A 13,351-nucleotide genomic window follows, 5' to 3' on the forward strand; every position below is an offset into this window, starting at 1 on the left:
ATGGGGATTCCCTTGTGTGTTATTTGTTGTTTTTCCCTTGCTGCTTTTAATATGTTTTCTTTGTATTTAATTTTTGACAGTTTGATTAATATGTGTCTTGGCGTATTTCTCCTTGGATTTATCCTGTATGGGACTCTCTGTGCTTCCTGGACTTGATTAACTATTTCCTTTCCCATATTAGGGAAGTTTTCAACTATAATCTCTTCAAATATTTTCTCAGTCCCTTTCTTTTTCTCTTCTTCTTCTGGAACCCCTATAATTCGAATATTGGTGCGTTTAATGTTGTCCCAGAGGTCTCTGAGACTGTCCTCAGTTCTTTTCATTCTTTTTTCTTTATTCTGCTCTGCAGTAGTTATTTCCACTATTTTATCTTCCAGGTCACTTATCCGTTCTTCTGCCTCAGTTATTCTGCTATTGATCCCATCTAGAGTACTTTTAATTTCATTTATTGTGTTGTTCATCGTTGCTTGTTTCATCTTTAGTTCTTCTAGGTCCTTGTTAACTGATTCTTGCAATTTGTCCATTCTATTGTCCATTCTATCTCCAAGATTTCGGATCAACCTTACTATCATTATTCTGAATTCTTTTTCAGGTAGACTGCCTATTTCCTCTTCATTTGTTAGGTCTGGTGGGTTTTTATCTTGCTCCTTCATCTGCTGTGTGTTTTTCTGTCTTTTCATTTTGCTTATCTTACTGTGTTTGGGGTCTCCTTTTTTGCAGGCTGAAGGTTCGTAGTTCCTGTTGTTTTTTGTGTCTGTCCCCAGTGGCTAAGGTTGGTTCAGTGGGTTGTGTAGGCTTCCTGGTGGAGGGTACTAGTGCCTGTGTTCTGGTGGATGAGGCTGGATCTTGTCTTTCTGGTGGGCAGGTCCACGTCTGGTGGTGTGTTTTGGGGTGTCTGTAGACTTATTATGATTTTGGGCAGCCTCTGCTAATGGGTGGGGTTGTGTTCCTGTCTTGCTAGTTGTTTGGCATAGGATGTCCAGCACTGTAGCTTGCTGGTCGTTGAGTGAAGCTGGGTGCTGGCGTTGAGATGGAGATCTCTCGGAGATTTTTGCTGTTTGATATTATGTGCAGCTGGGAGGCCTCTTGTGGACCAGTGTCCTGAAGTTGGCTCTCCCACCTCAGAGGCACAGCACTGACTCCTGGCTGCAGCACCAAGAGCCTTTCATCCACAGGGCTCCTTAATTTGGGATGATTCGTTGTCTATTCAGGTATTCCACAGATGCAGGGTATATCAAGTTGATTGTGGAGCTTTAATCCGCTGCTCCTGAGGCTGCTGGGAGAGATTTCCCTTTCTCTTCTTTGTTCTCACAGTTCCCAGGGGCTCAGCTTTGGATTTGGCCCCGCCTGTGCGTGTAGGTCGCCGGAGGGTGTCTGTTCTTTGCTCAGACAGGACGGGGTTTAAGGAGCCGCTGATTCGGAGGCTCTGGCTCACTCAGGCCGGGGGGTAGGGAGGGTCACGGAGTGTGGGGCGGGCCTGCGGCGGCAGAGGCCGGCGTGACGTTGCAGCCTGAGGCGCGCCGTGCGTTCTCCCGGGGGAGCCGTCCCTGGATCCCGGGACCCTGGCAGTGGTGGGCTGCACAGGCTCTCCGGAAGGGCGTGTGGCCAGTGACCTGTTTTCGCACACAGGCCTCCTGGCGGCGGCAGCAGCGGCCTCAGCGTCTCATGTCCGTCTCTGGGCTCCGCACTTTCAGCCGCGGCTCGCGCCCGTCCCCGGAGCTCTCTCAAGCAGCGTTCTCAATCCCCTCTCCTCGTGCACCAGGAAACAAAGAGGGACGTAAAAGTCTCTTGCCTCTTCGGCAGGTCCAGACTTTTCCCCAGACTCTCTCCCGGCTAGCCGTGGTGCACTAACGCCCTGCAGGCTGTGTTCACGCCGCCAACCTCAGTCCTCTCCCGGCGCTCCGACAAAAGCCGGAGCCTCAGCTCCCAGTCCCGCCCGCCCAGGCGGGCGAGCAGACAAGCCTCTCGGCTGGTGAGTTCCGGTCGGCCCGATCCTCTGCGCTGGAATCTGTCCGCTTTGCCCTCCGCACCCCTGTTGCTGTGCTCTCCTCCGAGGCTCCCAAGCTCCCCCACTCCGCCTCCCGAAGTCTCCACCCGCGAAGGGGCTTCCTAGTGTGTGGACACTTTTCCTCCTTCACAGCTCTCTCCCGCTGGTGCAGGACCCGTCCCTATCCTTTTGTCTCTGTTTAGTTTTTTCTTTTGCCCTAACCAGGTACGTGGGGGGTTCCTTGCCTTTTGGGAGGTCTGAGGTCGTCTCAAGACTTTTACTTTTAAAACTAGGAAAGTCTGGATGGTTTGTCACTCTATTTGAGCACTCATCACATCTGATATGTTCTACCTTTTATGTATTTATTTTGTTGAATAAGAATATAAACTCCATGAAGGCAGAAATGTTGTCTGTCTCCTTCACTGCTGTACCCCCAGTATAGGTACTGCATTTGGCTCAAAGAAGATGCTCAACAAATATTTGTTGAATTAAGGAATGAACTTATGGCCAGGTCAGACTGGTCCCCAGAGAGATCATGCCAATTAGGTTTTCTTGGGCTTTAAAAAATACCCTACGGGGCTTCCCTGGTGGCGCAGTGGTTGAGAGTCCGCCTGCCGATGCAGCGGACGCGGGTTCGTGCCCCGGTCCGGGAAGATCCCACATGCTGCGGAGCGGCTGGGCCCGTGAGCCATGGCCGCTGAGCCTGCGCGTCCGGAGCCTGTGCTCCACAACGGGAGAGGCCACAACAGTGAGAGGCCCGCGTACTGCAAAAAAAAAAAAAACCCTACGGAAGGGAGGTGGCCTCAGGTTGGGGGGTGGGGGTAGGCAAACTGCTGGGCCTAGAAGGGGACAAAGATCTATGACTGGTCTGTCTCACCTTCATCAGGGGCAGAGCAGCCCAGCAGCAGCTGGGCCTGATGGAAGTGGCTTCGGGTGTCAGGGCCCCGGCTGGGGTCCCTGGATGTGGCCTGCTGGTCATTGCCACCCCCTGGTGGTCTCTTATGAAAAAGCAGCCTCACCCACCAGCCAGAAATGCTCCTGCCCTCTCCTCCTGCTCCTACCTTTCCTCTCCTGTCTTTCCCCATTTCCTTCCCCCTTTCCTCTCCTTTTCTGCTCAGCCAATTGCTCTGCTACCCGATGGACAGAGCCTTCACCTTAGTGCACTACGTTAAAACCTGGCTCTGGCATCCACCAGCTGTGTGACCTTGAGCCAATGACTAAACCTCTCTAAGACTCAGTGTCCTCATCTGGAAAATGGGGATTATAAGTCCTGAAGGTAAAACAAGATAATCCACGTAGAACACTTAGAACAGTGCCTGCCTCAGTAGATGTCTGGTATTTGTTATTATTATTAATCTCATGCCTAGCACTTGGTAGTTTGCTTGCTTTGTTCTTCATCCGGATGACCTAGGCTGCGCATCAGACTCCTATGGGTACTCCTGAAACATACCCATGCCTCCCCATCCCAGACCAGTCAAATCAGAAATCTTTGGTGATGGATCCAGGCCTTGTAGTGTTTGAATTTTTAGTTTATATTTATTTGTTGGTATCTTTTAAAGCTTCCCAGGTGATACATACGTGCAGCCAGCCTGTGAACCACATTGGTGACCAACAGTCCTGGGTTACCTGGGACTTTCTTAGTTTTAGCACTGGAAGTCCCATGTTCCAGGAATCCCCTCGGCCCTGGGCAAACTGGGATGCTTCGTCATCCCCTCCCCAAAGGAATGAACCCATGTGTTCTGAATCTCAAATCAGGACACACGCTCTGAACACAGACGACTGGAAATCAATTCTTTGAAAGCTCAGCTTGGGGTGGTGGGTCAGCTGAAGTGTCAGCCCGTGTGTGGCAGGAGCAGGGCTCTGAGGGGGAGAGGGCCCCGCTGTAGCTTAGTCAGACAGGTCCCTGTCGTTGGGCCCCCCGGGGCTCAAGCCGCTGGCCGCCCGCTCCATGGCCTTCACCCAGCGATCCTTCAGCTCCTCGGTTTCGGCCTTGAAGGTGTAGAGCTGGCCTGACTGTTGCAGCTGGAAGACCCGGGGGTCCGCCTGGGGCCCAGCGGTCACCTGGTAGCCCAGCAGGGGGATGGAGGTGTGGGCCCTCATGTCCTGGGAGGGGAGGGCAGAACTGTGGGCTGCTGTCCTCCCATTCAGCGCCACTGCCTCAGACGGCTGTTTGGAAGGTACCAGGCACACACCTGCCTCTTGCCCCCCAAAAACCCATGAAGTGGGGTGGGGTGGCAGGAGGGCATTGAGGAAGAGGACTGGTCACCCCCTGAGGGCAAAGCAGTCATGACCTGGAGTCTGGGCCCAGCTCTGAAAGCCACTAACCCTGTGACTTGAGGGAACCAGGTCCTCATTGAGCCTCATCTGACTTATGGGGCCAACAGTACTCACCCCCACCGCCACCCCTGACACACACACATACTGTGAGGAGGGGCGGGGCGTGGCATTACCTGGGGGGCAGCGTAGACATAGAGCACGAGGGGGTCATCCCGCGGGATCACGCACCAGCCCCGGGACCCGCTTTTGCCCCACTTGTCCCCGAAGAGCTGTAGGAAGCTGCACATTAGGCTCTGCTCGGACCCCGCTGCAGCTCCTTTCTGAAACCAGAGAGAGGGGCTGTCAGGGAACAGAGCACCCACTACCTGACAGATGTCGGTCATTAGAAATCACTCTTTCTAAACCTTTCGGCAACGGTGCAAGGAGGTGTTATTTGTCCCTGAGGCTCAGAGAGGTCCCATCAGGGACTTGCAGTCACAGAGCTGGCCAGTGGCAGAGCTGCAGTCAAACCTCAGCCAGCCTGACCTCTGCGCAGGTGCTCGGAGGGCTTATCCCCTGAGAGCTGCCCCAGGGAACAGAACTGGAGCCTGAAAAGGGGCAGACCATCCCCTCTCTCCAGGAGCAAAAGCTGTGTGGTATGGTCTAATGATTGGGGAGGGCATGGGCAGGGCCGGGGCCTAGAAGAATGAGGGAGGATTGCAAAGTGGGCAGATGTCAGTGGAAAGGAACCAACTTGAACCTGGGAGCTGTGTTCAGCTGGAATAGGCTGGGGTCTTCTCCCACCTCCCAAGGACAGTGGGATGTCAACCTGGCTTTAATGAGGGAGTGGCAGAGGGGCGGGGGTAACCAGTGTCTAGGCTGGGTGCCAGTGCCCCAGAGGTGCTGACCAGCAGTGAGAGTGCCTGGGGCTGGGGGTGGGGAGTGGCTCAGCCCCAAGGACAGCAGAGAACATCTGTGGTAGAGATCAGAGAGCTGGTTCCTAACTCGCTGTGTGACCTTGGTCACTTCTCTGGGCCTGGGTCTCCAACCAGCTGGTCCCTGAAGTCCCTTCCAATTACAATGGAGTCTCCAGGCTGTCTCTTCCCTGCAGTGGGACTCTGACCTGCAGCCTCAGTATCCCCATCTGTAAAATGGAATCAGCCGCACCAGCTCTTTTCACCTCCTGGGACTGCTAGGGCAGGGCATGGGGATATGAACAGGAGTGGTCCAGAGGGGCCGTGCGATTATCGGATGAGGATGCAGAGGAAAGGTGGAGAGCCTGGGCCACAGCCTGGAGCCAAAAGTTGCTCCTATTTGGTGACAGGCGCAGCTCTGTTTTATTTGGCCAGGGCCGGGCCGGGGTGGGGGGGTGTTCCGTCGGGGGTGCTGTCTGTGGGCAGAGAGAGGAGGACGGGGAGTGTGACCACGGCAGGCTTGTTCCTCAGCACCGAGGACAGTGCCAGCACTTGGTGAGGCCGTGCACACATTTGCCTAGTAGAGGAAACCGGCCCTCACCTCCAGGATGCCACGCCTCTTGTCCTCCTTGTCCTCAGGGAGCACATTTCCGGTGAGGAACGTGTAGCAGTCTAAACAGACTCGGCTGGGCCTGTTGTCATCATATTTGAGCTCAGCCCGGTAGTCGGAGCACCTGGCACACACCACCTGGGGGAGGACAGGCAGGAGGGGCTTGGGGGCTGAGGTGAGGCACGGAGGTCCCCGTTCGTGCCTTGGCTCAGGAGGTGGGGACGTGAGAGCAACACGAGACCAGAGGAAGAAAAAGAAAGCTTCAGGAGAGGGATGGAGGCAGAGCTGGGCATCCCCTGCGCTGGCAGAGGCCCAGCCACCTGGAGGCTGCAGTGCAGGGGGAGAGGGCCCGCAGCTGGGGGCTTGAGGCCTGGCCCCCACTGCAGGAGCTCAACCTCTCTCCCTTCACGTTCCCCGTTGTGAGGGCAGCTACTGATCCCGGGGGCTTGACCTGTGCACACCCCTTGCATCTGATCACTTCTCTGAGCGCTCTCTCTCCCCTCTGTCATCTCACATGACTCCCAGCAACCCCACCAGGTGACCAGCCCTGGGACTTTTACTCTCACCTGCAACGAGGGGACAGTGACTTGATGAAGGCCACAGAGCTCTCTGGCAGCAACTGGCCCTCCTCAAACAGAAGGTGTCTTTACGGTTCTACAGTTTAGCATTAAGAGTCATGCAGATTTTGCAGTCCACCCAATCCTAGAGTCAAACGTGTTCTGATACAAAAATGATGGGCTGGCTGTTTCTGCCAGGAAGACCCGCCATGTGGAGTCTGTGGAGTGGCGCCCGGCCCCCAGCCCACCACGGAGACGTCCCCAAGAAGGCCGTCACAGATCAGGCTGGGGAGATCGGGTGAAAGAGGCATGAGAAAACCTGGGGAGAAACACAGGCACTGCAGGATGTGACTTCCAGAAGACTGGAGTGTCACAGTGAGTCCAGGATGTGGGATTGGAAATGGGGGCAAGAGATAGAGACTTGGACGAAGGGTTATTCATCAGGTAGCCGGTCTGTGTGCCCAGCACAGCACGTGGCCTGGGAGGGAGCCACAGGGGAAGGCCTGGGCTTGCCCCACCATCACCAGGATTCCTGTCTGGCAGGCGGGGAGGCAGAAACTGGGCACCCAACCACGAAAGGATGACTCACAGAGTACAAACGTTCACACGGGCAGGAGAAACCCCAGAATCGGGTGCCTCACACAGCCCCACACACAGGGCTTCAGCTACCTTGAGAATATTTTATTTTGTTTTTTATTGAGATTTAAAATTTTTAAATACAATTAGCAAGTATTTATTTTCTCCTCTCCTCTACCAACTTTTTATTTTGAAAAATTTCAAACCTGAAGACAAGTTGAAATAATACAGTGATACCCCCACCACCAAATTCACGAATTGTGAACATTTTTGCCACTTTTGATTTATCCCTCTCTCCCTTTCTCTCTCTCTTTCTCTTTCTCTCTCTATACACACACACACACACACACATACATATATATATTTTTTCTGAACCATTTGAGTTTAAATTACAGTCATCATGTCACATCACCCTCAAATATGTAGCTGGTGTCTCCTAAGAACAAGGGCATTCTCCTCCCTATCTACGACGTCATGATCACACACAGGAAATTTAACATCGATACAATATTGTTACCTATATATGCTTCATAATCAAATTTCCCCCAGTGGTCCCAGTAATGACTTCTGTTTCTGGTTCTGTTTTTCCCATCCAGGATTCAATCATGGATCATACATTTCATTTAGTTCTCAGAATATTTTATTTCTTTTTTGTACCTGGAAGGCAGGTACATGAGTGTTGTTATATTGTTCTTTGTGCCTCTTTGTATTTCTTAACTATTTAAAATAATTTTTTAGAAACTACTTACAAAGTTACAAGCGTGAGTAGACTCAACTCTTGTTTACTGATGTGACTCACCGAAAATGGAAGCTAATCCCCAGATCCTTTCTATTTGGCTCTGATATGAAACTCACTTACACGAACATAGGTGTGTCCCAGTCCTAGAAATTTACTTTGTGTCCTGATTGCAGTTTAACACATTTGGGGACGCCTCGCTGACTGGCCCCAACCTGCCCAGCTGGTCTCCTCCTGTCCCCCGAGGTCATTAAAGACGGAGGTCATTAAAGGGCTTCTCTGTTTGCAGAGTAAATGGAGAGGGTTGTAATGTCAACAGAGAACAGCTCAAGTACAGCAAGTGCTTAAAAAGCAAAGCAAGATCTGCCTCTGATAACTGGGCCTGAGCTGACAAGAGGGAGGAGTGGTTCCTTCCTCAATTCAGCTGGTGGCTGTTCCTCTGAGTGAGGCTGCCCAAGTGATTAAGGAGGGGGAAGGAAAGGGGGCAAGGAGAGGGAAGGGGGTGAACCTTCTTTTGTTGAGTCCTTACTACCACCCTGGAGGTAGGTGTTACTAATCCCCATTGTACAGGTGAGGAAGCTGAGGCTTGAACCTGGCGGGCAGAGTTAGCAGCAGAACCGAGCAGGTGCTGGAGTGCTGAGGGTTTGCCAAGAAGAGGAGGGGACAGTTAGCTGAGGTCGGTCAAGAAAAGAGGACGGTGAGGGGTGGGTGAGTAACAGGTGTGGGGCTGATGAGGTGGTGGATGAAAGGCCCGACAGGGGCTGAAGGATTTGGGTGCCCCCACCCAGGAACTGGAGACCATTTCCTGGTGCTGGGCCCTGGGGGTCTTGGGAAATGGTGGTGAGGAAGCAGACGAATGAATAGGGTCAGCTTTGGGGAGTGTCTTGAACAGGTCGCTTAACCTGTCTGAGCCTTGTGTCCTACCTGCAGAATGGGGCAAACAGCCGACCTGCTTCACACGTGGGCACCATGAGGCCCCAGAAACAGGTAACTCACACGCCTGGCACAGTTAGTGCCCAGCACTTCTGGCTGTACTGGTTGAAGCGGGCAGGGTTGGCAGGGATGGGAGGGCAGGGCCTGAGCTGGGAAGGCAGAGGCCGAGGTGGGTACTCACGTAGCCGCAGGCCCGGCAGTGGTGGCGGCGGCGCATCAGGGCGTTGAAGGGCTCCTGGCAGCGCATACACATGGTCACCATCTTGTCACGGACCCACTGCGGCGCCCGGAGGCCCAGCTCCTCGGACTGCAGCTGTGGGGTGGCAGGGTGGGTACTTCAGGACCCCCTGTACCCACCTGCTTGTGGCAGAGATCATGTGTGCTATGTTTCCCGGTGGCTTCCATGTGAAGTGGACTGGACGAATAAAGACCACGTAAAGGGGAGGTCAGTTACTATGAGCCCTATTTTACAGGTGAGGAAACTGAGCCCCAGAGAGGTCAAGGGACTCAGCAAAGACACCCAGCAGGCCAGAGTTCAGAGCTCAGATGTGAAATCAAGTCACAGACGCTCTCCATAACTACCACCCCACCTGCCTTCCACCTTCCCTTGGTCTCACATTTTTCAGGCACTTTCAAAACCCAAACCTGGGCATGCGCTCACTCCCTCTTGCGAGAACAACGGAATCACAACTAACTGCTGAACAATCATCCACAGGAAGACAACAGAACTTGCCAGAAAAGATACCCCACATCCACAGACAAAGGAGAAGCTGCAATGAGACAGCAGGAGGGGCACAACCACAATAAAAGCAAATCCCATAACTGCTGGGGGGTGACTCACAAACTGGAGAACACTTACACCACAGAAGCCCACCCACTGCAGTGAAGGTTCTGAGCCCCACGTGAGGCTTCCCAACCTGGGGGTCCGGCAACAGGAGGAGGAATTCCTAGAGAATCAGACTTTGAAGGCTAGCGGGATTTGATTGCAGGACTTCGACAGGACTGGGGGAAACAGAGACTCCACTCTTGGAGGGCACACACGAAGTAATGTGTGCATCGGGACCAAGGGGAAGGAGCAGTGACCCCATAGGAGACTGAACCAGACCTACCTGCTAGTGTTGGAGGGTCTCCTGCAGAGGTGGGGGGTGGCTATAGCTCACTGTGAGGACAAGGACACTGGCAGCAGAAGTTCTGGGAAGAACTCCTTGGCATGAGCCCTCCCAGGGTCTGCCATTAGCCCCACCAAAGAGCTGGGTAGGCTCCAGTGTTGGGTCGCCTCAGGCCAAACAACCAACAGGGAGGGAACCCAGCCCCACACATCAGTAGACAAGTGAATTAAAGTTTTACTGAGCTCTGCCCACCAGAGCAATACCTAGCTCTACCCACCACCAGTCCCTCCCATCAGGAAGCTTGCACAAGCCTCTTAGATAGCTTCATCCACCAGAGGGCAGATAGCAGAAGCAAGAAGAACTACAATCCTGCAGCCTGTGGAACGAAAACCACATTCACAGAAAGATAGACAAAATGAAAAGGCAGAGCGCTATGTACCAGATGAAGGAACAAGATAAAACCCAAGAAAAACAACTAAATGAAGTGCAGATAGGCAACCTTCCAGAAAAAGAATTCAGAATAATGATAGTGAAGATGATCCAGGACCTCAGAAAAAGAATGGAGGCAAAGATCGAGAAGGTGCAAGAAATGTTTAACAAAGACCTAGAAGAGAAAAAAAAAAAAAAAAAAAGACGTAGAAGAATTAACAAACACCTAGAAGAATTAAAGAACAAACAAACAGAGATGAACAATACAATAACTGAAATGAAAAATACACTAGAAGGAATCAATAGCAGAATAACTGAGGCAGAAGAACGGATGAGTGACCTGGAAGACAGAATGGTGGAATTCACTGCTGCAGAACAAAATAAAGAGAAAAGAATGGAAAGAAATGAAGACAGCCTAAGAGACCACTGGGACAACATTAAACTCAACAACATTTGCATTATAGGGGTCCCAGAAGGAGAAGAGAGAAAGTTCCTGAGAAAATATTTGAAGAGATTATAGTCGAAAACTTCCCTAACATGGGAAAGGAAATAGCCACCCAAGTCCAGGAAGCACAGAGAGTCCCAGGCAGGAAAAACACAAGCAGAAACACGCCAAGATACATAGTAATCAAACTAACAAAAATTAAAGACAAAGAAAAATTACTGAAAGCAACAAGGGAAAAATGACAACATACAAGGGAACTCCCATAATGTTAATAGCTGATTTCTCAGCAGAAACTCTGCAAGCCAGAAGGGAGTGGCATGATATATTTAAAGTGATGAAAGGGAAGAACCTACAACCAAGATTACTCTACCTGGCAAGGATCTCATTCAGATTGAATGCAGAAATCAAAAGCTTTACAGACAAGCAAAAGCTAAGAGAATTCAGCATCACCAAACCAGTTCTACAACAAATGCTAAAGGAACTTCTCTAAGTGGGAAACACAAGAGAAGAAAAGGGCCTACAAAAACAAACCCAAAACAATTAAGAAAATGGTAATAGGAACATACATATCGATAATTACCTTAAACGTGAATGGATTAAATGCTCCAACCAAAAGACACAGGCTTGCTGAATGGATACAAAAACAATACCCATATATATCTTGTCTACAAGAGACCCACTTCAGACCTAGGGACACGTACAGACTGAAAGTGAGGGGATGGAAAAAGATACTCCATGCAAATGGAAATCAAAAGAAAACTGGAGTAGCAATACTCATATCAGATAAAATAGACTTTAAAATAAAGAATGTTGGGCTTCCCTGGTGGCGCAGTGGTTGAGAGTCCGTCTGTCGATGCAGGGGACACGGGTTCGTGCCCTGGTGCGGGAAGATCCCATGTGCCGCGGAGCGGCTGGGCCCGTGAGCCATGGCCGCTGAGCCTGCGTGTCCGGAGCCTGTGCTCCGCAATAGGAGAGGCCACAGCAGTGAGAGGCCTGCGTACCGCAAAATAAATAAATAAATAAAATAAAATAAAATAAAGAATGTTACAAGAGACAAGGAAGGATACTACATAATGATCAAGGGATCAATCCAAGAAGAAGCTAAAGCAATTATAAATATATATGCACCCAACATAGGAGCACCTCAATACATAAGGCAACTGCTAACAGCTATAAAAGAGGAAATCAACAGTAACACAATAATAGTGGGGGACTTTAACACCTCACTTACACCAGTGGACAGATCATCCAAACAGAAAATTAATAAGGAAACACAAGCTTTAAATGACACAATAGACCAGATAGATTTAATTGATATTTATAGGACATTCCATTCAAAAACAGCAGATTACACTTTCTTCTCAAGTACACACGGAACATTCTCCAGGATAGATCACATCTTGGGTCACAAATCAAGCCTTGGTAAATTTAAGAAAATTGAAATCATATCAAGCATCTTTTCTGTCCACAACACTATGAGATTAGAAAACAGTTACAGGGAAAAAACACAAACACATGGAGGCTAAACAATACGTTATTAAATAACCAAGAGATCACTGAAGAAATCAAAGAGGAAATAAAAAAATACCTAGAGACATATTACAACGAAAACATGACAATCCAAAACCTATGCGATGCAGCAAAAGCAGTTCTAAGAGGGAAGTTTATAGCAATACAAGCCTACCTCAAGAAACAAGAAACATCTCAAATAAACAATCTAACCTTACACCTAAAGGAACTAGAGAAAGAACAAACAAAACCCAAAATTAGTAGAAGGAAAGAAATCATAATGATCAGAGCAGAAATAAATGAAATAGAAACAAAGAAAATAATAGCAAAGATCAATAAAACTAAAAGCTGGTTCTTTGAGAAAATGAACAAAATTGATAAACCTTTAGCCAGACTCATCAAGAAAAAGAGGGAGAGGACTCAAATCAATAAAATTAGAAATGAAAAAGGGGAAGTTACAACGGACAGCGCAGAAATACAAAAGCATCATAAGAGACTACTACAGGCAACTCTATGACAATAAAATGGACAACCTGGAAGAAATGGACAAATTCTTAGAAAGGTATAACCTTCCAAGACCAAACCAGGAAGAAATAGAAAATATGAACAGACCAATCACAAGTAATGAAATTGAAACTGTGATTAAAAGTCTTCCAACAAACAAAAGTCCAGGACCAGATGGCTTCACAGGTGAATTCTATCAAACATTTACAGAAGAGCTAACACCCATCCTTCTCAAACTCTTCCAAAATATTGCAGAGGAAGGAACACTCCCAAACTCATTCTATGAGGCCATCATCATGCTGATACCAAAACCAGACAAAGATACTACAAAAAAAGAAAATTACAGACCAATATCACTGATGAATATAGATGCAAAACTCCTCAACAAAATACTAGCAAACAGAATGCAACAACACATTAAAAGGATCATACACCATGATCAAGTGGGATTTATCCCAGGGATGCAAGGATTCTTCAATATATGCAAATCAGTCAATGTGATACACCACTGAAGAAGAAAAACCATCCATATGATCATCTCAATAGATGCAGAAAAAGCTTTTGACAAAATTCAACACCCATTTATGATAAAACTTCTCCAGAAAGTGGGCACAGAGGGAAACTACCTCAACATAATAAAGGCCATATATGACAAACCCAGAGCAAACATCATTCTCAATGGTGAAAAACTGAAAGCATTTCCTCTGAGATCAGGAACAAGACAAAGTCCTAGCCATGGCAATCAGAGAAGAAAAAGAAATAAAAGGAATACAAGGGCTTCTCTGG

At 49.5% G+C, this 13,351-nt stretch overlaps 1 protein-coding gene across 2 annotated transcripts in view; it reads right to left on the minus strand.

Moving 5' to 3' along the window:
- Window positions 1-3,469: 3,469 nt before the first annotated feature.
- Window positions 3,470-13,351, minus strand: part of FGD2 (FYVE, RhoGEF and PH domain containing 2) — a 43,275-nt gene continuing 33,393 nt past the window's right edge. Inside the window, exons 14-17 of one of the 2 annotated variants that reach the window (XM_060021895.1) lie at window positions 8,751-8,882; window positions 5,759-5,905; window positions 4,438-4,584; window positions 3,470-4,090 (exon numbers count right to left, since the gene is read on the minus strand). In XM_060021895.1, coding sequence (XP_059877878.1) covers window positions 3,875-4,090; window positions 4,438-4,584; window positions 5,759-5,905; window positions 8,751-8,882 — 642 coding nt within the window. In that variant the 3' untranslated portion in view covers window positions 3,470-3,874. The remainder of the gene's footprint in view (window positions 4,091-4,437; window positions 4,585-5,758; window positions 5,906-8,750; window positions 8,883-13,351) is intronic. The other variant, XM_060021896.1, reaches the window with a different exon arrangement.

This window comes from Delphinus delphis, chromosome 10 (genome assembly GCF_949987515.2).
Source record: "Delphinus delphis chromosome 10, mDelDel1.2, whole genome shotgun sequence".
In the NCBI taxonomy this organism is placed as follows: domain Eukaryota; kingdom Metazoa; phylum Chordata; class Mammalia; order Artiodactyla; family Delphinidae; genus Delphinus; species Delphinus delphis.